The sequence below is a fragment of the Natator depressus genome, chromosome 1 (genome assembly GCF_965152275.1).
Source record: "Natator depressus isolate rNatDep1 chromosome 1, rNatDep2.hap1, whole genome shotgun sequence".
NCBI classification, from domain to species: Eukaryota; Metazoa; Chordata; order Testudines; family Cheloniidae; genus Natator; species Natator depressus.
The window spans coordinates 61,536,707-61,564,539 of record NC_134234.1 but is presented as its reverse complement, the minus strand read 5'-3'; the positions used below and the strand labels follow the sequence as shown (position 1 = coordinate 61,564,539).

Sequence of the window (27,833 nt, the reverse complement as noted above, 5' to 3'; positions counted from 1 at the left end):
AAAAATGTCTAACAGTCAACCAACATTTTCTGGCATTTCTGTTTTACAAGTATCTTCTTTCTCTTGAGTATCTGTGTTGGGATATGTTTTCCCAGAATGTATCAATTTAATTATTTTCTGCCTGTGACTTAGAAGATGTGGGTAAAGCAGAACAAAACTGATTTTTCCATCTTCCAACTATGGAAGGAGAGAGCATATAGGGTACTTTTTCCCTAGGATCCTGCAGAAGCCCCTGCTGCCCAAATTCCTTTGTGCTCTATCTGAATGGTTTTTGTGAAAGATTCAAAGCTAGAGAACATAATAAGGTAGTTCCTTCTAGTCCCCTCTGTCTACAACATATTGCTTTCTGGACAGTGTTGACTTCTGAACTGGTAGCTATCACAGCAATAATTACTGCTGCTCATGCTGCTGGAGAATACATTTAGTAGTTGCATAGTTGTCTATGGTTAACGTTATAGGAGAGACTAGCAGAGCACATGGAAACTTTGGGACCCTTGGATATGGGCTGTAGTTCCCTGTGGTTCACCTCCGGCTCTGTATAATCAGAGACCTCACCCTAATCCTAATTTTATTTGTTTGTAACAATTCCCAGTTAATTACATTCACAGATAAGAGTAAACAACATATTGATTTTCTTCCAGATCACTAACTGAACCCATGCTGAGTGATTATTAAATGGTCATTTAAAATGCCTGTATCTTGCATCTCTTACCTATTTTTTATGTAAGCAAAAAGCATGTATAGTCAACAATTCTGGTAATCTTTTAATTAAGATTAGTAACTGAAATCTATTGAAATTTACTTTGAATCACTACTTTCCATTTAACTATAACTTACTGCAGTTAAGTATATATACATAAGTAAAAACACTACCGTAGTCCAGCCTTCAAGTTTCTACTGTAATATGTTATTTCAGTGAAAGGATTAGAGGAATTTTGGGGGGAGGGAGGGTTGTTAAGTGTTTACCTCACCTACCATCTCCTGTAATGCGGCTTTTCCAGAGAAACACTTTTTTTCCAATTAACTTAGCTTTTCAAAGTGTCATTTGCCACTGATGTCACTAGTGCTGCTTACACTGTTCTGCTAATTTTGTGGTGATATGAGCCTGTTGTCATCAAAAAGAGTGAAACATTAATCATTGGTTTGCATTACTGAGGCAGATATTACCATTTATTATAACTTCAGTCACTTTTAAAATAAGACATAGATAAAGAAGAGGTATTTCAATGGCACTACCTTGTTGAATTGTTGATGCATATGAAGACTGAGCTATAACCATATTAATTCTAAGGCAAAATGAACGTCCGTGGCCCTCAGTATGCACAATCATGAAAATTCCCTCTTCCACAATGAATATATCCCCTCTTTAGCAAACATGGAGTACTACAATAATTAGTTTGCAGTTCTCTCCTTTCTGGTTGGAGTTTGGGATTCTGCTCAGTCAGGCTATCATGTGACTGTCAGAGTCTAGGAATGAGATTGGGGGATCACATCTTCTGTGGTTCATGTAACTCAAGTCAGCCGTTCTAACACAATGTGTAAAGTAAAGATGTTGAAAAGTCTGGGAAGATGAAATGAATCTTGGGATTTGCAACATATGCAGTATTACAGTGGTAACAGAGTGCCACAATAGGTTGTATCATGACATCTTTTTAAAGGGTGATCTTTCTAAGTTCTCTAAAATTGACTTGCTTAGTTGGATTTCTTTGAAATTTGGCATACTTCAGGAAGATGCATGGTAGAGTTAGTGAGCCAAATTTTGAGTCATTTGAGCATGGGATTTCAGAGAGAGAAGCCCTGAAAAATGCTGAATGTTTGTTTTGTTTTCTCAGCACTAGAGATCAAACTTTTGATGATGTGATGTGGGTCAAAATGGTTTCAAGCTGTCAAGATTTCCCCAAGCTAGTGCATGGCACCCACTAAATCATTTTTACACTATGAATGTGCCAATACAGAAAAACAGCTAGTGGGTTTCCATTCCTGCCATTTTGCCCGCTTTAAAGCTTAATTCTTGTAAGTGCTGTGAAGTCTGAACGGTGAATTGGATTGCTTTGAAATTCGGTGTGCCTTGTGAGTGTGCCGGGGTAGGGTTAGTGATCCATGGCTCCATGTCTAGTTGGCAGCTGGTGTCAAGTGGAGTGCCCCAGGGGTCAGTCCTGGGGCCGGTTTTGTTCAATATCTTCATAAATGATCTGGAGGATGGTGTGGATTGCACTCTCAGCAAATTTGCAGATGATACTAAACTGGGAGGAGTGGTAGATACGCTGGAGGGGAGGGATAGGATACAGAAGGACCTAGACAAATTGGAGGATTGGGCCAAAAGAAATCTGATGAGGTTCAATAAGGATAAGTGCAGGGTCCTACACTTAGGATGGAAGAATCCAATGCACCGCTACAGACTAGGGACCGAATGGCTAGGCAGCAGTTCTGCGGAAAAGGACCTAGGGGTGATAGTGGACGAGAAGCTGGATATGAGTCAGCAGTGTGCCCTTGTTGCCAAGAAGGCCAATGGCATTTTGGGATGTATAAGTAGGGGCATAGTGAGCAGATCGAGGGACGTGATCGTTCCCCTCTATTCGACACTGGTGAGGCCTCATCTGGAGTACTGTGTCCAGTTTTGGGCCCCACACTACAAGAAGGATGTGGATAAATTGGAGAGAGTCCAGCGAAGGGCAACAAAAATGATTAGGGGTCTAGAGCACATGACTTATGAGGAGAGGCTGAGGGAGCTGGGATTGTTTAGTCTGCAGAAGAGAAGAATGAGGGGGGATTTGATAGCTGCTTTCAACTACCTGAAAGGGGGTTCCAAAGAGGATGGCTCTAGACTGTTCTCAATGGTAGCAGATGACAGAACGAGGAGTAATGGTCTCAAGTTGCAATGGGGGAGGTTTAGATTGGATATTAGGAAAAACTTTTTCACTAAGAGGGTGGTGAAACACTGGAATGCGTTACCTAGGGAGGTGGTAGAATCTCCTTCCTTAGAGGTTTTTAAGGTCAGGCTTGACAAAGCCCTGGCTGGGATGATTTAACTGGGAATTGGTCCTGCTTCGAGCAGGGGGTTGGACTAGATGACCTTCTGGGGTCCCTTCCAACCCTGATATTCTATGATTCTATGATCCAAACTTGGAGTCATTTGACTCACAGGTTCCTGAGTTACAGTCCCTGCCAAAAAATAGTTTCCTTCTGCTGCCTTGTTCTGTTTCACTGAAAAGTACTGGTGACTAGATGAATCACAGACCTCCTTATGGTTGTGAATTCATCCATCCATTAACGTAACTAAGGTTAAGTTCCTCATTTCTCTCCCCCTGTTGTCCCACCCCCCCGCAGTGACAAAAGGAGTTTTGGACTGAGTGGCTGGAGGTTGGGTACAATTTATGAGTCATGGGTAGTAATTTCATTTTGGAGGGTGAGGGGTGTAATCAAAGAATTCAGGGTAAGAAAATTGGATATGTGAATGCTTTCTGGGAGGGGAGGTGCATTGAAGGGTGGAGGAGTGGGGGAATATGATGAGAGGGGTTGGGGCTGCAGTGAAGAGAACAGGGTTATTGGAAGGGGCATGAGTGGGGATGGGGGGTAGAGGAGGGGAAGAGGTTGGGGGCTCAAGTGAGGGAAGTGTGGCACTCCACAGCTCTGCCAGTGCTCCCTCACCCCAGTGCGTGCCACAGCTTTGCCAATTCCTCCGAACCACCCTGCACCTCCCAAAGCCTTTGGGGAAAATTTAGAGATGTGAATTCTTCCTGAGAGGGATGGGGTAATTAGGGGGAAGAGAAGTGGGGGAAAGGGAGGAGAGGGGTTTGGACCTGCAATGAGGGGAAGGGAACGGGGGTGGGGGATGAATGGAGGTGGGTGGTAGGGGAGGGAGGCTTGGGGATTAAGGTAGGAGTAGTGGGAAGGGGGACAGTGGGTTGAGAGACAGGAGGACTGGAGGAGAATAGAGGCAGGGATTCTTCCTTCCTATGTATGTGCCCAGATATGGGGGGGCTTTTTCCCCTTTAGGGGGTCCTGAGCCTGCCCTCCTCATATGAGCCAGGGTCTAGGGCTTTGCCCCTTTGGGCGTGTCTGAGCCCTTCTGGCTGCCCCAGCCAGGATCTGTGGAGTATGTGCCCACCTACAGGGGTTGGACCTCCCTCTTCCCCACCGCTGCCCCCGTGTGAGCCAGGATCTGGGGGAGTATTCTCCCTTTGGGTGGGGAGCTGAAAACAGGCATGCTTCATGCATATCAGAGGCTCTCCCATACTCAGGAGGGCAATATAACACCTATTGAGAAGAATGGAGCAATTCACATGTCTCAGAGCTATTGTTTCAGGTTGTATTAATCTCCATGAGGTGTTCTCATTCAGCTGAAAACACCTTATTGAGATGAATTGGTCACTTCACACATTTCAGAGCCTCCTGTGCTGCAGATGGACGGGCACAGGAGCCTTTTCCATCCATTGTCCATCCATCCTTCCTGTTTAGAGGAGGATGTTTCTAAGTGCTCTAAAATCTTTGTGCTTGTATGGAAATTTGCTATGCTTTGTGGGCGTGCGGAGTAGGGTTAGTGACACCTCCCCCACCCTTGGGGTTGTTTGAACTGGGGTTCCAGATATATAAGCTCTGAAACAACAACATTGTTTTTCTAATGGTTTCTAATGGGGTTTGCACAGAACTAGTGAGCAATCTATTGCTGTGACGTGGGTCAGATTGATCTCTGTTGGTCAGTTTTACCCAAGTAGTGCATGGCAGCCACTGAGTCTTTGGGAGACCCAAATCATGAATTTAAGTTCACTTTTTCACTTGCATAGATGGTGGATAGTACTCTGAACACATTTGCACAAAATAGGAAAGGGATAGAAAATATGATAATCCCCCTGTGTAAATCCATGGTACGCCCACACCTTGAATACTGCTTGCAGTTCTGGAAACCTCATCTCAAAAAAAATATATTAGAAGTGGAAAAGGTACAGAGAAGGGCAATGAAAATAATTAGGCTTATGGAACAGCTTCCATATGAGAAGAGATTAAAAAGAGTGGGACTGTTCATCTTGGAAAAGAGATGATGATGGGTGTGGGGGGAGACTAGAGGTCTATAAAATCATGAATGGTGTGGGAAAAGTAAATAGCGAAGTGCTATTCTACATAACACGCAACTGGGGGATCGCCCACTGAAATTAATAGCAACAGGTTTAAAACAAACATAAGGAAGTTCTTCACATAATGCAAGTTAACCTGTGGAACTTGTTGCTAGGGAATGATGTAAAGGCCAAAAGTATAAATGAGTTCAATAAAACAGATACATTGGCTGTGGTTGTGATACGAGGAGATCTGTGTTTTGCACCCTCTGAAACGTGTGAGGAAAGGGAAGACCTGCATGTGTACCTCCAGGATGCATCACTTTTATGTAGAATGGTGTAGGTTACGTCAGTAGCAAGGTACAGGGCTTTTATTAAATGGCAATTGTCAGTAGTGAGGTGGAATAGGAGAGGATTCTAATGCTTTAATGATGGTTACATGAAAGTGTAGGTTGAGATGGTATCCTCTGAGTAAGTGTAAGGGAGTTGTAAAAGGCCGAGAAGGGTTTCTTAAATTGTACACGTGTGGTATTCTTTCTGGGAAGTTGGTTGTATGAGTGAGTGTACACTAGGATCTGGAACCTCCTGAATGTTATAGTGCCAGGAGCCAGTGTGAGCATGTGCATATGGATACATTGCTTGAAGAGGGTAGAGGGCAGGTGGTGCAGGCAACTCCCCCCCCCCCCCCCCCCCACACACACACAAACACATTTCCCCTTATTTTAGCCTTTAATACTGTTAGATGGAATCCTGTGGCTGAGTGTGAATGGGTGGTTAAAAGAAGGTGAAGAGCTTGTATATTTCAGCAACTGTGGGGTTGGCAGAATTAAAGTGTGTGTGCTAATGGAGTGGGGGGTGTTGAGGCATTTCCTGGTTTTCAGAAGTGTGAGTTTTGTTCAACTCAGGATACTGCAAGGGGACAGCATACCATCAAGCAACCTTAAATCTGTATTAACATAGTTTTTTCCCCATTAAATATTCTTAATATCTAGCAGAATATATATAGTGGCTCTTTTATTTTGTGGAGTTATGTATTGTCTCTTCAGTGAGAGATTGTGGTGACTTGGGGATACTGAAACACCTACACATTTTATAAAAACCATAGCTTCTATACAGATGCGGTGTGGTGATTAGTCTAAAACATAAGGACACTGGAATATCTCTTATTGGTGCAGAAATTGTAACAGAAAGGTGGGTTACGCGAGTCGGGGAAGGTCTTTAAAGATGTCACAGCCCAAATAAATTTGGCTTCCCTGACAGCCTTTTTTTGGAGATTGTTGAGGGAAACCATACACTTAGAGTGGGCCTAAAGCTATTTACCATTTTCTTTTCACCTTTTAATAGAGTTCATGCAAGAAACTGAATTAATTCTCATGGGCTGTATAGGGCACAATATGTAAGGAAGACATGCCTAGAAGATTAAATGGGGCCCAGAATATCAGAAGTATCAGGAAGTGGAGAGCTCACTTGTGTGATCTTTCCAGCCCAGCAAGGATTGCATATGTGGTAGGCTGATTTTAATATTGGAAGGTGCCTGAAATGTCCTTCCCTTATCACTTTGAGGAGTTTTCCTAACAGGGAAATACCAAAAGTAGCACTGCTTCATGAAAACACTTCACTATTTTAGTCCAAGTAGCACGTGTAAGTGAGATGGATAATCAAACCTCTCTCTTCTTTGGTAGCTAGAAAACTGCCTTTCTACCTCTTTTTTTAGGAATGTTCTGTCCTCACTTGCCCATGCCTCTAACCTAGACAAAGATGGCTTTTAGTCTGATTTCTTTTGCTTTAAAAAGGAAGCTTCAAATCGCTTTAGGACTGGGACTTTCATTAAAAAAGGGGCTGTTTGTGCCATAAGCATCCCCTGAGAAGGAAACCATTGTCCTTAATGACCTAGCTGTGATTTTAAAGGTCCAAGCCAGCCTGAGTGTCTTCCTCTCAAAAGAACAGGGCAAACACTTGTTTAATGCCTTTTGGAAACTATAAAGATCGGGGCTCCCTGAAGTAAGCAGTCTAAGCAGGGACTGTCTTTTGTGTATAATACCTAGTGCAGTGGGTTCCTGGTCCATGAGTAGGGCTCCTAGGCGCGAATAAGAAGAATGTTTACAATTATAAAAAGGAGTTTGTATTTTGTCTTGCAGCCATACTTCTCAGGCCAGTGATGGGCAGCCTGCGGGCCACACGCGGCCTGTTGGGGTAATTCACTGGTGGGCCGCGAGACAGTTTGTTTACAACGACCGTCTGCAGGCACGGCCACCCGCAGCTCCCATTGGCTGGGAATGGCAAACCGCGGCCACTGGGAGCTGCAGGCGGCCGTGCCTGCGGACGGTCGATGTAAACAAACGGTCTTGCAGCCCACCAGTGGATTACCCTGATGGGCTGCAGGTTGCCCACCACTGACTTAGGTTGTGATCTCAAGTTAATGAGCAATGGTCAGTAGCTCAAATGGAGCCTATTAAAGGCAGGGGTAGGGTTCTGTGGGAGAAGGTGGAGATAATTCGGGACATAGCAGACTTTTCTCCATCAGCACTGAATCAGTATCCCATTGTCACATTAGAGAGCTATGCTAGAGATGATGCGTAACATTTTCAAAAGCACCTAAGTACCAAAGTCTCTTTTGAAAATGGGACTTAGTCTCCTAGATGCTTTGGAAAATAAGTCACTTAAGTCCCTCTTTCAAAGAAGACTTAGATGCTTTGGAAAATGTTACCTGTCATCTTAAATAACTGGGGGGAGAAGTAGTAAGGTATCATTGCCAAGTTTCTCTTTAGGCCGTAATGTTCTACTCTCTCTCAGGGTCTGATCCAGTAGTTCTCAACCTGTTTACCATTGTGGGCTGCATATACAGCTCTTTGTGTTATGTGGGCCACATCCACGCAATATATATGCCACCCTACCTGCTGTGGCTGCCCAATTGGGCATATTTTCCTCGACACCTGCTCCCAGACAGTAAGGGGCAGTGTTAATCCCACCCACCAAGCCATGGGGGATCATAGCTGGAAGCCACAATGGGACAAATTTCCACCCCGCACCAGCTCTCCCCCCGGAGACAGGACCTGCAGGGCAGCCTCCTGCTCTGGCTGTGAGCTCTGGGTCTGGACATGGCCAGCAGGGGCTGGGCAGGGGGGCACTGTCTGCTGCAGGCAGTCCAGGGCGCACTGCAGCCTGGAGCATGCTCATCCTGCCCCCAGAGGTGACACACAGCTGTGGCTAGTGCGGGGGCACTTGCCACCCCCCCCATTTCTGTGGATGCCTTTGGCGCGGATGCCCAGAAGCGAGGAGACAGCTCTCTCACTGGCAGTGGCTCTCAGTCATCCCCTTTTCTTCTCTCTGCCCCATCCTCGTATCCCCCTTCCTCTTCCCACCCCACCCACCTTTCTCTCCCCATTGTCCCCTTCCCCCATCCCTTTCTTTTCCCCCTGTCCCACTCTCCAATCCCCATCTCTTTCTTTTCCCCCTGCCCCATCCCCTCTCCCTTCCTCTCCCCACTGTCCCACTCTTCCATCGCCTATCCCCTTCTCTTCCCCCTGCCCCATCCCCTTCCTCTTCCCTCCCCATCCTCTCTCCTCTCCCCTCTGTCCCCTGCCCTGTCCCACTCCCTCATCCCTTTCTTTTCCCCCTGCCCCATCCTCTCTCTCTTCCTCTCCATACTGTCCCCTGCCCCTGTCCCACTCCCTCCTGCCCCATTCCCTTCTCTTCCCCCTGCCCTATCCCATCCTTCTTCCTTCCCCACTACCTTGCCCTGACCCCACATAGGCACTCACTATTGTACAGAAACGGGACCCGGCACACGTAGAAGAGGACAATGACAGGCACCAGGACGCAGGAGGCAGCATCCCAGAGCTGCCAGCCTCCACCAGGGAGAGGCGCAGAGTGAGCTGGCACAGTGTGGGAAGGACAGAACCTGTGCCTCTCACCACCCACCCCGACAGGCTGAGCAGAGCAAGTCCTGCTCAGCACCCCCTATTTCTGCAAGAGGTGGTGGGGGCAATGCCCCCCTAAACTACGCCTATGGCTGGCATGGGTTGATGGCCCGGTGCCTTCCCCCACACGTGGTAACTGGGCACCTGGCAACCCTGCCGTTTGTCCCGGGGAGGGAAGAAGCATCAGGCTGCCACCAGAGCTGTTCCCCTGCCATAGAGAGCTGCTTTGCCTTCCCTGATGGCATTAGCGCTCCAGCAGGGCTCCATGATGCCATCTACCCCTCAGCTGGCCCTGCCCTCTGCTGGGACTGGCAAACTTTGAATTTTTTTTACCACACAGCTGGGTCTGGGCTGCAAGTGGCCCGCGAGTTGAGAACCACTGGTCTGATCCAATGGCCGTTGAAGTGATTGGGATGTTGCGGTGTATTAGCTCAGAGGTGGCTGCTTTTTGGTAATAGGTGAAGCGTCCCTCTTGTGTAAGCAGTATGGTTTGGGAGACTATCTGCTCCTAATCTTAACTATGAAGTTTGCTTAGATACCATAATAGGTGCCTTATAAGTGCATGTAATTTAAATGAGTGTTTGTAAATTCATTTGGGATGAGGTGCTGTATAAATATGACACATTTTATTATTGATAATTACTAGGTATATTTAGTAGCTAACTGAAAACGTGTTTCATTAAGTGCTAGGCATATTTTAATTGTGGATAAAAAGCCCAGTTCTGAAGCCAGACTTCACTTTGATGATAAAAGGATGAAACTTACTTTTTGTAAAGCTTACTTGTTGATAAATTTGGCAGTTAACAAAACTTCAGTCGTCTTAACTGACTTCTGGGTTCCAGCTCCCAATAGTCAGGCTGTCTTGGAACTACATCTGTTTTCTCTGAGGCTCGTTTGACTTAGAGGGTTGCGGCTGTGCGATGCTGGACTAGTCCCTAATTCTTTTTATTTAAAAAAAAAAAACAAAACAAAACAAAAAAAAACCCCACTGATATCTTTAGTTATGCTATGGTATTTCAATAATTTATTTTAACACACGGTTGATAGGCATCAGTTTTATCCTCACTCCATTCCCTGGACAACTACAGTTTTTGCTTTAAAAAAAATTTACCACACCTCACTCTCCAAAACAAGTTTTCTCTTTCCCTTGTTGTAAACAGTGGTTAAAATCTCAGTTTCTGATCTGGGAAAAAACCAGCAAATAATCCCAAATGGCAGGGAAAGTTAAGTTGGCATGAATTTATGTGCACATGAAGCCCAAGGCTGTGCTCATGTGCAATTTCATTCTACCCAGCATTTAGACAATTAGGGTTCCCCTGCCAAGGGGCAGGGAGACTCTCAACCCTACAAATCAATGGCTGCAACAATTAATGTCTTTCATTATCAGTGGGACACTGTAAAAACACAAACTGTAACTTTTAAGAGGTCAGATTTTCAGTGTTTGACAGAGTTCCTTTTAAACCATATTTGTTTTGCAGTAGTTTCATCACTTGAAGTGAAATCTAATCAAATGCTAATCAACCTTGTTAAGGTAATAGAATAGCATTGAGATCATGACACCTATGTATGTGGAACTAATTATTTTCCTCTCTCTTCCCTCCTCCTCCTTCCACTCCCCCCATAGAGTTTCTCATCATACTATAAAGGAGGATTTGAACAGAAAATGAGTAGACGAGAAGCTAGTCTTATTTTAGGCATAAGGTAGGTGTGCTGCATTAATACTGTTTTTGTTTTATCACCAAACTGAATGAAGAAATGTAAGGTGAAAGAATAGGGCTATATGGTGCTCACAGTTTTAACTTGTTAACAAAAATTGTGTTCTATATGCCATTGTAAGGTTGTATTTTGGTTGGAAAAAAACATACAATAAAATGGGCAGCCACGCAACTTTTGTCATACCTTCAGGCCACTTACAGCAGTAGAGGACAAATGCTGTAAATATAAATCAGAACAACAGATACTATGCTGATCAACATGATCATCTACTCTGATCTCACTAAAAATCAAGATTTACAATACTGTGGATTGTATTAATGCATCAGTAATGCAGAAAGCAATTCCATTGAGTCTGTCATTTCAAATGTATGTGTAATCTCTCTTCACATCTTTTTTATTGTGGTTAAAGGAATTGAGGATGCTATACAACGTATTAGGATGAATTTAAGGGTGAGTGTAGGCATGTGTAACTTAAGGATAAAACACATTACAGGGATATTGTGATTATCCCCAATACCAAGCATGACAAACCCAGGCAATTAAGAGTTAAGGTTACACTTAAACATGTTTGGATTTCTTTTAACATATGGAAATGGACAACTGAGGCACCCAAACCACCTTTATTCTTCCCTATAGCAACTCCAGGAAGGCAGGAAAGGGTAGGGCGAGTCCTGAATGTCTTTAAAAACAGTTTAATCTAATCTTATCTGGGGCCACAAATGCTAAAATGTTTTAATCATAATTGCATGATTATTGCAGGAAGTCTCTATAGGCCAGAGTTAAGATTGTTTGGTTGCCTTAACTGTGCAGTTCCAACATGTTAACATGTCTGGATTTTTGTTTGTGTAACCTTAACATTAATTAGACTTTAATTACAGGAATGTTGTAATGATGCCATATCTAACCCTTATTAATCCAGGCGATTGAGAGTTAAGGTTACATTTAAAGTTAATTACAACATTCCCATAAGGGTCTTTAACTGATATGTCCCAAAATTATGTCCTCCTTGATGTATTTTTTTGTCTTGCAATTTCCTTAGGTTTTGAAAATATATATTTCATACATGCACACTAAACAAGAAATCCAAAGAGAATGGTACCACGTGGTATTTTGGATGACTTAAAGATATGCGTTAGCAACCTTAAATCACTTATTAAAATTAAACTTATGGGTAGATTCACTGGTACACCAGAGTAGTGCATTGTAGTTAGAGCTTACTGGTCCATTTAGATGGCTTTAAAGTTGGTTTGCTTTGACAAAACAGTTCATAGCAGTCGATGTACTGGTGATTCTGGACCTTAATTTGCAGTTGAATTATTGTTTCGGAGGTCTGTGTTAGAGAACTGGTGCTATGTAAAGGAGGGATGGGAGATCCCAACCCCATAATTCCAATGTCCATGCACTTTAAAGGTATCCCTTATGCTCTGTTTCAGTTTCCCCAGTTAGTACTATCTTAGTGTGCAGTGGAGAAGAGGCAAGAATGCCGTCCCTTGGGGAGCCTTTTAAAGTACTGATGCCCCAGCCAGTATGTGGTCATAGAACCTTTACTTGCCCCAATTGTCACTTTTCTCCTTAATCTGCCAACAAGAATTTTGAATTAGGGCTGTCAATGAATTGCAGTTAACTCTCGCGATTAACTAAAAAAAAATTAATCACAGTTTTAATCGCACTGTTAAACAATAGAATACCAATTGAAATTTATCACATTTTTTTATGTTTTTCTAAATTTTTAAATATATTGATTTCATTTACAATACAGTATACAAAGTAGACAGTGCTCACTTTATATTATTTTTTTATTACAAATATTTGGCACTGTAAAAATGGCAAACAAAAGAAATAGTATTTTTCAGTTCACCTCATACAGGTACTGTAGTGCAATCTCTTTATGGTGAAAGTGCAACTTACAAATGTAGATATTTTTGTTACGTAACTGCACTCAAAAACAAAACGATGTAAAAGTGATAACAGGCGTTTGCATGGCACTATTGTAGCCAGCATTGCAAGGTATTTACGTGCAATATGCTAAACATTCATATGTCCCTTCATGCTTCGGCCACCATTCCAGAGGACGTACTTCCATGCTGATGATGCTCATTAAAAAAATAATGCATGAATTAAATTTGTGGTTGAACTCCTTTGGGGAGAATCGTATGTCTCCTACTCTGCGATATATTCCATGTTATAGTGGTCTTGGATGATGACCCAGCACATGTTGTTCCTTTTAAGAACACTTTCACTGCAGATTTGACAAAACGCAAAGAAGGTACCAATGTGAGATTTCTAAAGATAGCTACGTCACTTGGCTCAAGGTTTAAGAATCTGAAGTGCATTCCAAAATCTGAGAGGGATGAGGTCTTCAGAAGTCTTAAAAGAGCAGCACTCCAATGCAGAAACTACAGAACCTGAACCACCAAAAAGAAAATCAACCTTCTGCTGATGGCATCTAACTCAGGTGATGAAAATGAATATGCGTTGGATGCTTTGGATGGTTATTGAGCAGAACCTGTCATCAGCATGGACGCATGTCCTCTGGAATGGTGGTTGAAGCAAGAAGGGACATATTACTCCTGGGGGAATTCTGCGCCAATTCATATCATCTGCAGATTTCTTTGCTTCCCCACAGATAAATGACTTTTCCGACAGGGAAGCTGCAAGAGCAGTCATGCACCACTCTCTAGCAGCACAGGTACATTGTTTCAGGCACCCAGAGCAGCAGCAGAGAGGTTAATCACCACAGGGTTGGGGACACCCCAGCCAGTGGCTCCTACCCTGAGCCGGGATCAGCTACTAGTCCTGTCTGGGCGGGAGGCAGGAGAGGATAGGACTTCCTCTTCCCCTGCAAGGAGTGGGTGGGGCTGTGTCAGACCCATGCTCAGAAACCTCACCTAGCTGCATGAAGCTCAGCATCCTCCCCTGCTTCCTACCCTCATCCCTCCCCATACAAGGGGAGGGGTCATTGTACAGGGAGCTGCTCCCCCTATCCACTCAACCCCCGTGCTTCCAGACCTCCTATACCCAGATACCCCCGCTTAGCCTCGCCCTCCATACCCAAAAAACCCATTGAACCTCAACCACTGTACCCAGAGCCCCCCTGCACCCAGACCCCCTCGCCTCCAGACCCTCACCCCTGCACCCAGACCACTCCCACTGAGCTCCCTGCACTCAAACCCCCACCTTGATGCACCACCCTGAGCCCCCACATCCAGACCCCCACATCCAGACTGACAGATGCTGAATTTCTTAGAGGCTAATTTTTAATGAATTTTTAACTCACACTAATTACTGGACTTGTAAATTCTCAGAAAATCCATTCTGTGCCCCCGAATAAACAACAATTTTGTGGAGGCTTTGTACGTAAAACAGAGGATTAATTTGTACTTTAAATGCAAAATGGAACTCAGCATTAACTATGGAGCAGTAACTGGTGTCTCCATAAGGGAAGAAAAATGGTCTTGTGCTTGGGTCTTGTGATTCCCTATTCTGTGCCATAAAATTCCTGTGACTTTTGGCAAGTTGTTTTAATCCCTGTCCCTCATTTTTGTCATCTGTAAAAAGGAAATCCTTAGTTTGCAATGGTTCTGGGGCTTAATTCAATTTTGAGATTTATGGGGAAGGCATTATAAGTGAAGTATTATAATGTCTGCCTGCTGCAGCCAATGGAGTTGAGAGCTTTTCAAAGAGAAGTACACAAGAACCTTTTATAATGGAAAATGTTAGGGAATCTAAATATAGGATATGTTACTAGCTTCCCTGTTTTAAGCAAACATCCTGAACTTTCCAGATTTACAGAATAAGTCCAATGAGAATTGTAAGTTAGCTAGTTCTAGATGAGAGAAACTCAAAATGTACATATTGTTGTCTCAACAGACAGCTTACAAGATAAAATAAAGATTTTTTTTTTCCAAAGGAAATCTTTATACTGTTTCAATATATGGTATGTAAGTGGTGACAAAAGTATTGATATGTTAGCTAGAAAAATTACATAGTGTATAAATCAGAGGTGGGCCACATCCGGCCTGGCTCCTGGCCCCTCCCCTGCTGTTCCCCCTCCCCCGCAGCCTCAGTTTACTGTGCTGCCGGTGCAATGCTCTGGGCGGCGGGGCTGCAAGCTCCTGGGGCGGCGCGGCTGCAGAACCGTGGCCTGACCTGGTGCTCTGTGCTGCACGGCTGCCTGTCTGTCCTGATGCAGCCGTGCCACCAGCCACTGGTGCTCCAGGCAGCGCAGTAAGGGGGCAGGGAGCAGGGTGGGATTGGATAGAGGGCCGAACAGGGGAGTTCGGGGGTGGTCGGGGCTAGGGGTGTGGATTGGGTTGGGGCGGTCAGAGGGTGGGGAACAGGGGGGTTGAATGGGGGCAGGGGTCCCCGGGGGGGGCAGTCAGGAAGGAGAGGAGGGGTTGGATGGGGCAATGGAGGGCAGTTAGGGGCGGGGCTTCCAGGGGCAGTCAGGGAGCGGGGGGGGGGTGTGAATGGGACAAGGGTCCCGGGGGGAGGGCAGTCAGGAGGGAGAGGGAGGTTGGATGGGGCGGTGGGAGGCAGTTAGGGGCAGGGGGGTCCAGAGGCGGTCAGGGGACAGAGAGCAGGGGGGTTGGATGGGGCAGAGGTCCCCGGGGGCCGTCAGGGAACTGGGGGGGTTGGATGGGGCAGGAGTCCCGGGGGAGTCGAATAGGGGGCAGGGGCTGGGCCATGCCTGGCTGTTGGGGGAGGCACAGCAATTTCAGAAATGCGATGCAGCCCTCGGGCCAAAAAGTTTGCCCGCCCCTGGTATAAATCAATAAAAATAAGTATGAAATAATAAAAAGATAGAATCTAAGACTGTAGAAAAATCATAAGTTATTGCATTTCAGAAGTAGTACAGTAGATTGTATAATCAGTGCATACACACGGGACAAAGTTGAGGTCATGTATTCAACCTTCAAGTGTGATTATACTCTGAAAAATGACTGGAAAATAGCATCATGTTACTCCATAGATCTGTTCCTATATATATCCAGAGACATATGGCTGACCAAATGTACAAGGCCAATCTGTTACCCCTATGTAACCTTCCTGAAGGTAATGAGTAAGGTTGCACTAATGAAACTGAGGCTTGTCAGTGTAACTTGCAATGCAGAACCTTTATGACTGGTGATGTTTAAGAAAGGGTTTTGAGTTTGCAGGATTAGTGACATCTGGTAAATTAAGCAAACTTGATGTTACATGCCATTTTATCAGTCATTTTTCAGAACAGAACTGCACTACTTTACTGCAATTTTGCCGTAACCTATTGAGCATTAAAATTTCTAACCTTAACAATACATTAATACTCATTTTTGGATTCTAATAGTACTTTGCACTTAGTGCCCTTTAGCAGTGTAGGTCTGAAATCCCCAGACTAAGGAGGGCAAACATTATTGTCCCTATGAGAACTATGCCTGTGGGGTAACTGAAGTATATAGATTGTTTCTTGTCCCAGGTCACACAGTGAGTTGCAGAATTGAGAACAGAACTCAGCTAAACTTGGTTCTAATTGTGTGCTCAATCCGCTAGATTACAGCAGCCTATTTATTAACAGCTTTATAGGTTGAAATAATGGGAAATTGTGCTCTTTAACAGTTTGATATAAAAATTATTTGAAATATAAATAATCTTATTTCTCAATTATTATGTAATTTTCAGGGCCTCTGACCGCCTAATTTTTATTCCCATCGCTTTTTCTTCTCTGGTGCAGTTCTGTGCACCACTTCTGCAACTTATGTAGGCTTTGATTTTTCCGTGATTGAAGAGTAAAAATTACAATATTTAGGGGAGTCCCCCCACAAGACTATAGTTAGGCTGAGACCTGGCATTCCTGCACAGATAGTGGAGTTAGGTTCTTGGAGCCTTCGGCTAAAAAGGGGGCAATGGGGTGGAAGTATGTATTAGCCTCTGCTCTTGGAGACTTAGGCTAAAAAGAAAAGGCGGGGGCAGTATGTATTTGCCTTCTCTGGTGAAATTTTGTACCACTAAACAATGTTACCCTATAGCATTCTTCAGTGGAGTGACAAAAAGCTGCCTTCCTCTGGCTTCTCTTGAAGTGGTAAATGTTGCTGCAAATGGTGGCTACATTTTCCATGTCAACTAATTTTAAAAAAGCTAAACCATACAGCTTCAAATACAAATGTTCCTCTTCAAACCAGAAGGAACTCTGCTAGTGTGCTAGCACAATGCTTCCATAAGTGGCTATTTGCTGGTAAGGTACACACTTAATTTAGTTGAAGTACATATTTTATCTTCCTGTCATTGAAAGGAGCAGCTTTATGTAGCATTTGTAAATTGACATGTCCCTGAGTATAACACATCGAACAGCTTTGGAAAAACAAAAAATGCAGAGTTTTCGGATCTCACCAGGATGAGGAATTATTTTAATAATACTCTGTATAGATTCATAGTTACAACAAATATTATATATTTTGTCATTGGTCGTAAATAACCATTTTCCGGGATCATTTTTCCCTGTTCACTGGTGGAAAACCAGTTAAATGTGTGTAAGGCTTTGTCTATAATGAAAAGTTATATTAGCATAGCTACATCAATTAGAGGTGTGAGGGAAGAGGGCTTCCATTGACCTAGCTAATGCCGTTTGGAGAGGTGATGTTCCTACGTTGACAGAAAACCCCTTCTGTCAGTGTAGTGCTGGCATAGCTACACTGACATAACTGTGCTGATACAGTCTCTGTAGTGTATATGGCAGGAACTGCTGAGTTTTGGAACAGACAAAAACTGTCAGTATTCCTTCACTGTACTGGCTGCGCTTTTTTTTTTTAATACAAAAGAGGTGTACTTCCTTAAATGTCTTAAAAGGCTTATTAAAATGTTACATCCCAAAAGGTGCAATTGTGTGTTTTGTCCACAAGATGGTGAAAACCTCTAGTTTTAAATTGTCTGAAGTCAGTGCAAACTGATCATTTACAATCTGAATTTAACACTATGGTAAGCACTTTAATTTATTTCTACAGTCCATCTGCTGACAAGGCCAAGATTAGAACAGCTCATAGGAGAATCATGATTTTGAATCACCCTGATAAAGGTACACTGTTGTTTTCATTAATATTGGGTGGAAAGAACATACTACGAGCTCCTTTCAGTTTACTTAAACTGGTTGTAGCTAGCCATTTATGTAATTCATGTAATTACGTGCTGTATATTTAGTAGTGAGACTTACAGGTAAGCTTTTATATGTTGTTGTTTTCGCTAATAAAGTAGACCGATATCCAAGCTCCATATGCCATAGTAGCACTAGGTTACTCTGCCGCCTTCTGAGCTCATTTTCTAGATCAGCACTTCACTAGATGTTAGTTTTCCAGGAGCTTTGAAGAAGGGAAAACACTAGCCATGAAGTTCCCACTTACATTACACAAAAATGCTTGAACTGGGTTTTTTCTGACCATAAATATATGAGCACACAAGTCTCTGAGGGACATGTGCTATAATCACTAAATATATCAGATTCTGGGTTTCTTAAACCCATCCTGGAAAACTGTAAAGCTGGGCACAGTTGCTTTAATTGGCCAGGTTTTTAATGTAAATTTATCTTACAGAAAGGCTTATTATAACTTTAACTACACTACAGCTGCTTGAGAAAGAGCGCATATGTTCATTCCTGTTTCTACTTTTCAATAACAGATGGTAGAATTGCACTGTATTTCAAAAGTCAAAAGGGGGAAGTGAAGTTTTTTATTTCTTGTTGACAGATTCACAGGATTTTGTTCCTAACCATCATAAGAAAAAGATAACTGACCGCTGGCAATATAAGGTGTTGAGTAAGCACTTTTCTTTCAGCTGCCTTATCTCCTTAGATTGCTAACGGCTATACAGTCCTGCTTAGATGTTGTCTGTCATTCTGCTTTTTAATTTGTTTTTCTGTAAAGTGGGTATACTGAAAATACGAAAGGAATTCTCTGTTATATTTGTAATATATTATGATGGTCAGAGCTACAGTTTAGAGTACAGTATGTTAAAAGTTTTGATTGACAAACATTATCATTTGTATTGCAGTGGCACCCAGAGATCCCCATCAGGATCTTGGTTCCTTTGGGCTGGGTGCTGTACCAACATATTAAGACAATCGCTGTTCTGAAGATGATATACACTAAAGTCTCCCACTCCCACAATTGATAGCATCTGAGCTGACAGTTGCACTTGCCTAGGGCTCTGTAGACTTCATCAGGGCATCGTGTAGACTCAGCAACCCACCTGTGCGCTACGAATTGCAGAATTGGGGCCATAGTTCCTAATCCTGCATCTGCACAGGCAGGCCCATATACCCACTTAGAACTCCTTTGACTTCATTAGTGGCAGGGTTGAAGCCAAAGATAATACACAACTGTAGCAGATAATTGGAGTTAGTGGAAAAGGACAACAATGGAAACTGATTAAAACTACAGTTATATAGGCTAGTTATGAGAGAACTATGGGATCTGAAGACACAATTTTAAATAAATAAATCAAAATCAAATGTTTTTAGAGAAATAATATGCACAACGAAAGCCACAAAAATTGTTGCAGTGAGTATCCAAACTAAAATTACAAATTGAATTGCATGATACAAGTTTCTCTCTCATTGGAAGGCAATGAAATAGGTTGTGCACTTAATGATGTAAGTGTAGCAAAAAACGCTTTTAGCAAATTTGACTTTATTTTGAGAGAATTCACTTTTGGCATTTAAACAGTGCGTAGTTAATATTTCTCTAGCTTGTATTGCTTTTTGCAGTTATTTTATTTTTCATGCCTCTGCTCTCAAAGGGGAATAGACAAGCTACATTCAATTTAGTAATCCCCACTCCTTACTAAAACCCAATTTATCAGAAAAACTTTACATATGTATTGGTAAGCATTCTCCCCCCCTCTGCCCCTCCCAACCCCCCCACCCCAAACACACAAACACAATACAGCACACACTTAAAAAATATGGACTTCACTCAGTTGTTTCTGTATTAGATCTGGGAATAGGGTTGCCAACTGTCTAATCACACAAATCCAAATGCCTTGCTCTGCCCCTTCTCCGAGGCCCCGCCCCGCTCACTCCATCCCCACTCCCTTCGTCGATCGCTCTCCCCCACCCTCACTCACTTTCAATGGGCTGGGGTAGGAGGTTGGGGTGCAGGAGGGGGTATGGGCTCTGTGGGGTGGGGCCAAGGGGTTCAGAGTGTGGGAGGGAGCTCTGGGCTGAGCCTGGGGTGGAGGGCTGAGATAGGGGGTTGGGGTGCAGGAGGTAGTGTGGGGTGTAGGCTCCAGCCGGGAGGCGCTTACCTCGGGCAGCTACCGGTCGGCGGCACAGCTGGGCTAAGGGGGCCACAGGGATGTGTCAGCCACTTTAGGGAGCGGTGCAGAGCCAGGGCAGGCAGGGAGTCTGTCTTAGCCCCACTGCCGCCACCAGACTTTCAGCACCTAAAATCTCCCAGTTTGGCTTCGGTAGCCTCCGGAAGAAAGGGCATGATTCCGGGAGACTCCCAGTAGTTGGCAACCCTATCTGGGAATGAGTTTGTAGTGGTTTAGACTCCTGATCTAAAAGTCACAGTGAAGTTCTCCAGTCTTGGAAGTCCCACCTCCTTCTGTTGCCAGGCACCTAGAACTGATACTTGTCCTTTCTGTATCCTTAAATGTTGTTCATAATTTTTCATTCATAAGAACAGATGCTTAGGAAAAGGTTGTTCAGGGCACAGTGATGTTTAAACCACATTTTAGTGTACAAAGATAGAGGTTTCAGAGTAGCAGCCATGTTAGTCTGTATCCTCAAAAAGAAAAGGAGGACTTGTGGCACCTTAGAGACTAACAAATTTATTTGAGCATAAGCTTTCGTGAGCTACAGCTCACTTCATCGGATGCATGCAGTGCAAAATACAGTGGGGAGATTTATATACACAGAGAACATGAAACAATGGGTGTTACCATACAGACTGTAACAAGAGTGATCAGGTAAGGTGAGCTATTACCAGCAGGAGAGCGGGGGGCGGGGAGGAATCTTTTGTAGTGATAATCAAGGCGGGCAGGCCATTTCCAGCAGTTGACAAAAACATCTGAGGAACAGTGGCGGGGGGAGGGTGGGGTAGGATAAACATGGGGAAATAGTTTTATTTTGTGTAATGACACATCCACTCCCAGTCTTTATTCAAGCCTAAGTTAATTGTATCTAGTTTGCAAATTAATTCCAATTCAGCAGTCTCTTGTTGGAGTCTGTTTTTGAAGTTTTTTTGTTGAAGAATTGCCACTTTTAGGTCTGTAATTGAGTGACCAAAGAGATTGAAGTGTTCTCCGACTGGTTTTTGAATGTTATAATTCTTGACGTCTGATTTGTGTCCATTTATTCTTTTACATAGAGACTGTCCAGTTTGGCCAATGTACATGGCAATGTACACCATCCTTGCCACTGTGGATGTAGAAGCCCTCTACACCAGCATTCCACACAAAGATGGACTACAAGCCATCAGGAACAGTATCCCCGATAATGTCACGGCAAACCTGGTGGCTGAACTTCGTGACTTTGTCCTCACCCATAACTATTTCACATTAGGGGACAATCTATACCTTCGAATCAGCGGCACTGCTATGGGTACCCGCATGGTCCCAGAGTATGCCAACATTTTTATGGCTGACTTAGAACAACGCTTCCTCAGCTCTCGTCCCCTAATGCCCCTACTCTACTTGCGCTACATTTATGACATCTTCATCATCTGGACCCATGGAAAAGAAGCCCTTGAGGAATTCCACCATGATTTCAACAATTTCCATCCCACCATCAACCTCAGCCTGGACCAGTCCACACAACAGATCCACTTCCTGGACACTATGGTGCTAATAAGCGATGGTCACATAAACACCACCCTATAGCAGAAACCTACTGACCGCTATGCCTACCTACATGCCTCCAGCTTTCATCCAGACCACACCATACAATCCATTGTCTACAGCCAAGCTCTACGATACAACCACATTTGCTCCAACCCCTCAGACAGAGACAAACACCTACAAGATCTCTATCAAACATTCTTACAACTACAGTACCAACCTGCTGAAGTGAAGAAACAGATTGACAGAGCCAGAAGAGTACCCAGAAGTTACCTACTACAGGACAGGCCCAACAAAGAAAATAACAGAAGGCCACTAGCCATCACCTTCAGCCCCCAGCTAAAACCTCTCCAACGTATCATCAAGGATCTACAACTATCCTGAAGGACGACCCATCACTCTCACAGATCTTGGGAGACAGGTCAGTCCTTGCTTACAGACAGCCCCCCAACCTGAAGCAAATGCTCACCAGCAGCCACACAACAGAACCACTAACCCAGGAACCTATCCTTGCAACAAAGCCCGTTGCCAACTGTGCCCACATATCTATTCAGGGGACACCATTATAGGGCCTAATCACATCAGCCACACTATCAGAGGCTCGTTCACCTGCAGATCTACCAATGTGATATATGCCATCACGTGCCAGCAATGCCCCTCTGCCATGTACATTGGCCAAACTGGACAGTCTCTACATAAAAGAATAAATGGACACAAATCAGACGTCGAGAATTATAACGTTCAAAAACCAGTCGGAGAACACTTCAATCTCTTTGGTCACTCAATTACAGACCTAAAAGTGGCAATTCTTCAACAAAAAAACTTCAAAAACAGACTCCAACAAGAGACTGCTGAATTGGAATTAATTTGCAAACTAGATACAATTAACTTAGGCTTGAATAAAGACTGGGAGTGGATGTGTCATTACACAAAATAAAACTATTTCCCCATGTTTATCCTACCCCCCCTCCCCCCCCCCACTGTTCCTCAGATGTTTTTGTCAACTGCTGGAAATGGCCCGCCCGCCTTGATTATCACTACAAAAGATTCCCCCCCCGCTCTCCTGCTGGTAATAGCTCACCTTACCTGATCACTCTTGTTACAGTCTGTATGGTAACACCCATTGTTTCATGTTCTCTGTGTATATAAATCTCCCCACTGTATTTTCCACTGCATGCATCCGATGAAGTGAGCTCTAGCTCACGAAAGCTTATGCTAGTCTCTAGTCTGCTGTTAGTCTTTAAGGTGCCACAAGTCCTCCTTTTCTTTTTAAAGATAGAGCTGTGTTCTAGTGAGTGACGAGATACTGATACAGACCTTATAATGTTGTTTTTGGTGACTGTAGGCAGATGGTTGACACTCAAGGGGAGAGTAAAAAAACAAACACAAAGACCACTGAACTGTAATCAGATTGTTAGATGGAGCATAAAGCAATGACACTGTTCAGGACCAGAAGTTAGAAGGAGTACTGTGTTTAAATAGCTTTAATGTGACATCTTTTGGCTGGTATTTCTCTGTCTCTGAATCTAGAATGGAATAGGCTTGGTGTATGTTCTTAATGATTCTGTATCAAAAATTGGCTTAACATTTTGCCTCTGATGATTTCCTGGGGGGAAAAAATCCTAGCTGTTCTCATTATATGAACTGTTCAGGGTAGCTGACCTTGCTTAACAGGTGCAGGAACAATGCATTCAGTCTAAATATAAGATGATTTGAGAGAATAATTTTAGACTGTTCATGAGGACTTCACTTTGATAGGAGAGTGCTGCTCTGCATTATTTTTCACAGTGATTAAGATTTTATTGCATGTTTGTTCTGTTTACTTATCCACTAGTTTAATTTATCTCTGACATTTTCACGTAAGCTTATGAATGATTTTTTTGGAGAGGGAGGAAACTAATAAACCACATCACCAATAATTTAAGGGATGCTCTAAGTTAAATGGTTTTGTATTTCATACTGATATAAATCTATTTTTCTCCCTTTTTTTCAGGTGGATCTCCATACTTAGCAACAAAAATAAATGAAGCAAAAGATTTGTTAGAATCCAGCACCAAAAATTAATGTCCAAGGACTTCTGTGATAGAACTTTTTATATATTCCTTTCTACTGGAAATCCTGTAGATATATTGTGCAATAGCTGCGTGCTGCTCTATATAGTTGCATAACACTGGATCAAATATTCAGTTATCTATCTTCATTATTAAAGATCTAAGACTATTTAAAAAGCAAACTGATACATTTTACAATAAGTCTCATTTCTAGTATTTTTTTCCCCCTCAATCTGTTTTGACTCTTTGGAAGCATTGAAGCTGGTTCTTCATTGACTGTTCTTTAAAAATGGTTTATTACAGGTTTGTGCAATAGGGCTGGACTTCTGGAACTTATTTTTTTAAAATGGAAACATTTGTCTGTATTATAATATAGGCTTTATTTATTTATATATTTATTTATTGACTTGATAATGGTGATACTGTATAGCGCTGTCACTTGAAGTGGCTCTAGAACGTAAAACTGAAAGGCTTGCCACATGTTGGATTCCTTTCTTTTGATGTGCAGCATAGATGCCATTTCAAAGTTGCTGGTTGGGACGAAATGACTTGAAAATTACGCCAAAATGCTGGTTTCCTTATCTCTGTATTTGAGGGACGTAGAAGTGTAAAGGAGAATATTGGCCTGATTTTTTTAAATTTTTTTTTTTGAAGGTGCTTAGACCTTTTCCATGTTAAGACAGCTTTGAGAAAGATAGCTTTCCTTAAACTCACTGTCTGTTTATGCCTCACTGCACTGCTGGCCTTTGGGAAAACCAGTGCCACAACTCCCTTTGTGAGGACTCGAGATCAGTTTACAAATATATGGGGCAGTGGCATTCAAGATTCATTCATGGTACTAGTGTGACTGTAGGTTCCCCCTCAATCAGCTGCCTGCAACCGAGCCAACTCCTCTGAGTAGCCCGCGTGACCTCTTCCCACAAGGAGGAGCAACAGAATTCCATGAGACGTCATCCTAGAAGATTAAGAACAGGAGATTCCTGTTTTCTAATTCAGCACTGACTAGCATCCCTTTTGTGACCATGGTCAACTTATTTAATTGTTATGCCTTAGTTTCTCTATAAAATACTAGCCAGAGGGAAGAGAGTTGGGACAATTACTGTTGGTAACATGTAATGTGGTAACATTCAGTAGAATACAGAGTGCCTAATGGCCCCTAGGTATCCATCTTACTTGGACAGTTTTTTCCTGGGAGAACTCTTGGTTTTTTTTTTTGTTGTTTGTTTGTTTTGTTTTAAATATTGGCAGCTAACCACAACCCTCCACAGCTGGGCTCCACTTCTGTACCTAGAGGCTCTGGGGTGTCTTGTCTTCCCATTCTTTCCTAGACACCCACACTTTTGTGTTAAAATGTGTCAATTAAGCAGAACACAGCCCCATTATACTAATCTTCCTCAAAATCCTTAGATTAGTCCTCTATGTAGCGCAGTGATCATGGTTAATAGGAGTCTGATGATGGGGAAGAGTGTGAAACTGTTTTGCCAGCCCACCCAAAAAAATGCTAAGGCCAGCTCTGAAAGAAACCTTGAAGGTTAGGTCATCTAGTCATGCTTCCTGCCAGTCACAGATGCAGGATGTGTACGAGACTGCGTGGATTAACTTAGATCAATGTGATGAAAATCATGATTTAAATCACCAAGTCAAAAGCCTCAATTTAAATAATCGATTTTAATAATTTTTCCATTTCTACTTGCTTTCTAAAGAGAGGTGCATTTTTATTGGTTGGTATAACCATTAAAACATGTTGATTTTCAAATTAATGGAGCCTTTATACTAAATTTGGTGCATCTTTTTCTACGTGCAAACACAGTATAACAATGTACATTTATTTAAGCAATTATATAGCTTAATATTTGCAGTTTCTTAACTTCATTTTTAGTATGTCAGAAAATGGTGAATGATATGATATATTGCTTTTGTACGAGATAATTAACTTTTGGTCATTTTGTCTCGAGCTGAATTAGGAGGGTAACTGAAATTTAATTAAACACAAAATAGCTGTAACATTTATTTTTATTAAACAAAACAACCTTAAATGTTTTGGCTCCATAAACTTCTCTTATCAAAACATATTTCACATTTACAGCCAAATTATAATAAGTTTAGGCCCTAACATATTTTGTTTTGCATTCAGATTTCATTTTAAACAGGCTTATTTTTTTAAACATTAAATAACTAAAAAATCCAATTAAATCAAAAGATTTTTTTTTTATATTTATCCACCTTTCTGTGAGATTGTGGGTCACATGATACATTTAAAATTAGAATAGATAAAGCACTGAAGATCATATTGAAGGGGAGACTCCTGCTCTGGCGTGGACATAGACTATATAACTAATAGGCTTCTGCCATCTAACTGGTTTTCTAATGCAAGATGAAAGCAGACCAACAAATCTATTACATTTTTAAAGCAACGTGCCTGTACTTCAGTGAGTCCTTAACAGTGTCGCTTTTGAAAAAGAATAGTAGCAATTTCAAATAGACTTAAGATTAGCTGTACCTTTCACTGATCTAGTGTGCATTAGGAAAAAAATGGTCAAAATTTTCTGTCCCTGATTTTTATAGATCGAATCTGTAATTGATCTGGACCATTGCCCAAAAGAAAACTGCTCTGCATGGTAGGCAGCAAAAGTATTCCCTCTAATGATTTTATGAGCTGACTAGCTATTGTTCCCACATGAGAGCTTTTTTTCTTGTTGCTGAGCGAAAATTTTTATAAAAAACTCACATTTTAAAAATATCAATTGAAACAAATATAATAACTGTTAATTTTGCTCTGTTCTTAATTAACTTCTCAGGGCTTTCCAAGAAATAAGTTTTTTTTTTTTCTCCCAGATTATAGTTGTTTATTTTATTTCAAGTGACTTGAATCTTTCCTACCAGATCCGCTGCCTGTACCAAATTGCTTTCCAGGCAGCATGTGTGTCATGTCATATTGATTTTTTTTTCTCTCCACATTTTCTTCTTCTTGAGTTCAGTTGTTTCCGTTTTCTTTGAAATAGCTCCCACCTGTCCCATTTGAGACTTGTCTCCCCAACCCATTCTGCCAGGCATAAGTCTGGTCACTGGGGTCTCACTGAAATCTGTTGGGTCCAATGAAATGTGGGACTTGACAGATATAGAGTAGCATGAGTATCATCGCTGTGTGCTCTGGCGCATGTGTAGCAGCACAAGCTGGTCAATAACTCTGTACATGTGGGTGAGCAGTAGAAGAAAACTAAAGCTGATATTTTGTCTATTAAATCATATTTGGAAGTAAAAAAGCAGGGGAGTGAAATGAAATAACAATTGAGTCTGTCAGACTTAGCTCGTGATTTCCTAGCTTTGATCAGTGCATCAAGACATGTAGGTATTTTTTCCTTAAAATTAAACACATACAAACAAACTTTCAAAAAACGAGTGAAATCATATAAAATTATCTTGAATTCTAAAGGAACCGCCTGGTATATCAAGCAGATGCTATATATACTGTCTAACTTAACAGTAAGCGCATGGGAAATAGTATTGGCTTAACTTTTCTGTATATGTGTATGTCATCCCAAGTTTTGAGCTCTCTGGGGCCTGGAAGGTCTTTGTAGTGTGCTTGTACAGCTCCTAATATGCTGAAGCTTGTTTGGGGTCCTTAGGCTCTGTTGAAACAGAAATAAGTAGATACATTGTTTTACAATACATGCCCTTCAAATTACTATTTTATAATAGTGGAACTATGTACTCTCAAAGGGCCATATCCTGCCATGAGCAAAACTCACTAGCAAGAAAAATGTATTAAGAGCCTCCTCCATTAAAGCACTGAGCCCCCATTTATTTAATAAAATATGACTTGCCAGTCTCTGCACTTGCTTGTCTGCCTGGTCTTCGCTACAATTCCCAGGACACTCTTCTGGAACTTGGCAATCTTCTTAGCAATTGGCTCTGCTGACTTAGTACATTTCAGGAACGGATTCTGAGTGTCTCCTGGGAGATCCTGAACACCTGCAGGTCTTCCTAAGCTCAGTGGGACTTGAGAATGGTGACCACCTCACACAGTTGGAGTCCTTAGGGAGAAAAAAGTGCATATCTGAATTGGTTATTTGGTTTCAGTTTTTGCCTAACTTGGTGTCTTTATGTACATTTGAGAGCAACTGGAGGATTAACAAATCCTCAATCTCTTAAGTGTTCATCTTTTGATTACCGTAACCAAATTGCTTACGAAAAAGTTTATGATCAAGTGCTTGGTAATAACTTAAACTTCTCATAATTGTATTCATAATACCCTCTTTAGGATGATGACCACTTTTATCAGATTTTTT

General features: G+C 42.4%; 1 protein-coding gene across 2 annotated transcripts in view; it reads left to right on the top strand.

Annotated features, from left to right (window-relative positions):
• Positions 1–23,826, top strand: part of DNAJC15 (DnaJ heat shock protein family (Hsp40) member C15) — a 45,074-nt gene extending 21,248 nt beyond the window's left edge. Inside the window, exons 4-6 of one of the 2 annotated variants that reach the window (XM_074961316.1) lie at positions 10,596–10,672; positions 17,665–17,735; positions 23,487–23,826. In XM_074961316.1, the coding sequence (XP_074817417.1) occupies positions 10,596–10,672; positions 17,665–17,735; positions 23,487–23,557 (219 nt within the window). In that variant the 3' untranslated portion in view covers positions 23,558–23,826. The remainder of the gene's footprint in view (positions 1–10,595; positions 10,673–17,664; positions 17,736–23,486) is intronic. The other variant, XM_074961309.1, reaches the window with a different exon arrangement.
• Positions 23,827–27,833: the final 4,007 nt, after the last annotated feature.